The sequence below is a fragment of the Phalaenopsis equestris genome, unplaced genomic scaffold (assembly GCF_001263595.1).
Source record: "Phalaenopsis equestris unplaced genomic scaffold, ASM126359v1 Scaffold191446, whole genome shotgun sequence".
Taxonomy (NCBI): domain Eukaryota; kingdom Viridiplantae; phylum Streptophyta; class Magnoliopsida; order Asparagales; family Orchidaceae; genus Phalaenopsis; species Phalaenopsis equestris.
Genome location: NW_018211395.1, coordinates 1 through 892, shown reverse-complemented (window position 1 = coordinate 892; position 892 = coordinate 1). Strand labels below are relative to the sequence as shown.

Below are 892 nucleotides of genomic sequence, written 5' to 3'. Positions count from 1 at the left end.
ATATATAAATTGAGGTATCTACAATTTAATAAATTGTTGCAGTCATGAAAAAAAATGAAAGAAAGAAAGAAAAAAGAAACGCATGTAGAAGAGATGAGAATCCCAAATACAAGGATGCATCAAATTCTTTCCGTAGATGCGCTGAATACTGCCCTGAAGAAATCTCTCCAAAGAATGAAGCTATAGAAGGGAGTTCAGGTCTTAAATCCATGTTTTAGAAGTGGTTTGCTTGTCATTACTTTGTTGCTCGGTATAATGTCATCCGTTTATCACGCAGCTAAAGTTGAGAAGAAAAAGAGAAATTCATCCAAGGAAAATGAAAGCAGAGAGCCCACAGACGTGCCACCTTTGCACGGTGATTCAACTGATCTATACCATGAATGGGCTAAATATTGCTCGCAGACGAAGGTTGCTGATCAGGATGAAATAGTTAAGCAAGCAAAGAAAGGTTGACAGCTAGTACCAATCTTAATGATTACTCTCTTTGGAAGATATTTTACAGATAATTTCTGCTTGTTTTTGTGCAGCTGGAATTGGAGAATCCACTAGGAGAAATGGCAAAGGCGACTGTCTTCAAAACTATCATGGCTCAGCAAATATAGAAAAGGTTGAAGCAACCGGGGACTTTCCACGCTCCCTCTTCATCTCATTGTTCTTTTTAGTAGGGTTTCTTTTAGGTCTGCTCCGCTGGAGTCGAGTGATTTACTCCTTGGTTATGTCTTCAGAGAAAAACGAGGAACCTAAAAGGATGAGGCAAGGAAGGCATCTCGATCCCAAGTGCGAAAAGGTATCTGATCCTTTTCATAAATGTTCTCACTACTGTTAATTCCCAGGAGTGGTTGAAGCAGTGCAGTAGACTCTTCCAAGCACGCATGATTAACTTTTTTTTTTT

General features: G+C 39.1%; 1 protein-coding gene across 1 annotated transcript; it reads left to right on the top strand.

Moving 5' to 3' along the window:
* Nucleotides 1–42: 42 nt before the first annotated feature.
* Nucleotides 43–886, top strand: LOC110034617 (the record flags this gene model as incomplete). Its single annotated transcript, XM_020738867.1, is given in 4 exon segments — nucleotides 43–198; nucleotides 278–448; nucleotides 528–607; nucleotides 726–886. Coding segments are annotated over 4 exon segments (434 nt in total), but the record flags the coding sequence as incomplete, so codon positions are not given.
* Nucleotides 887–892: the final 6 nt, after the last annotated feature.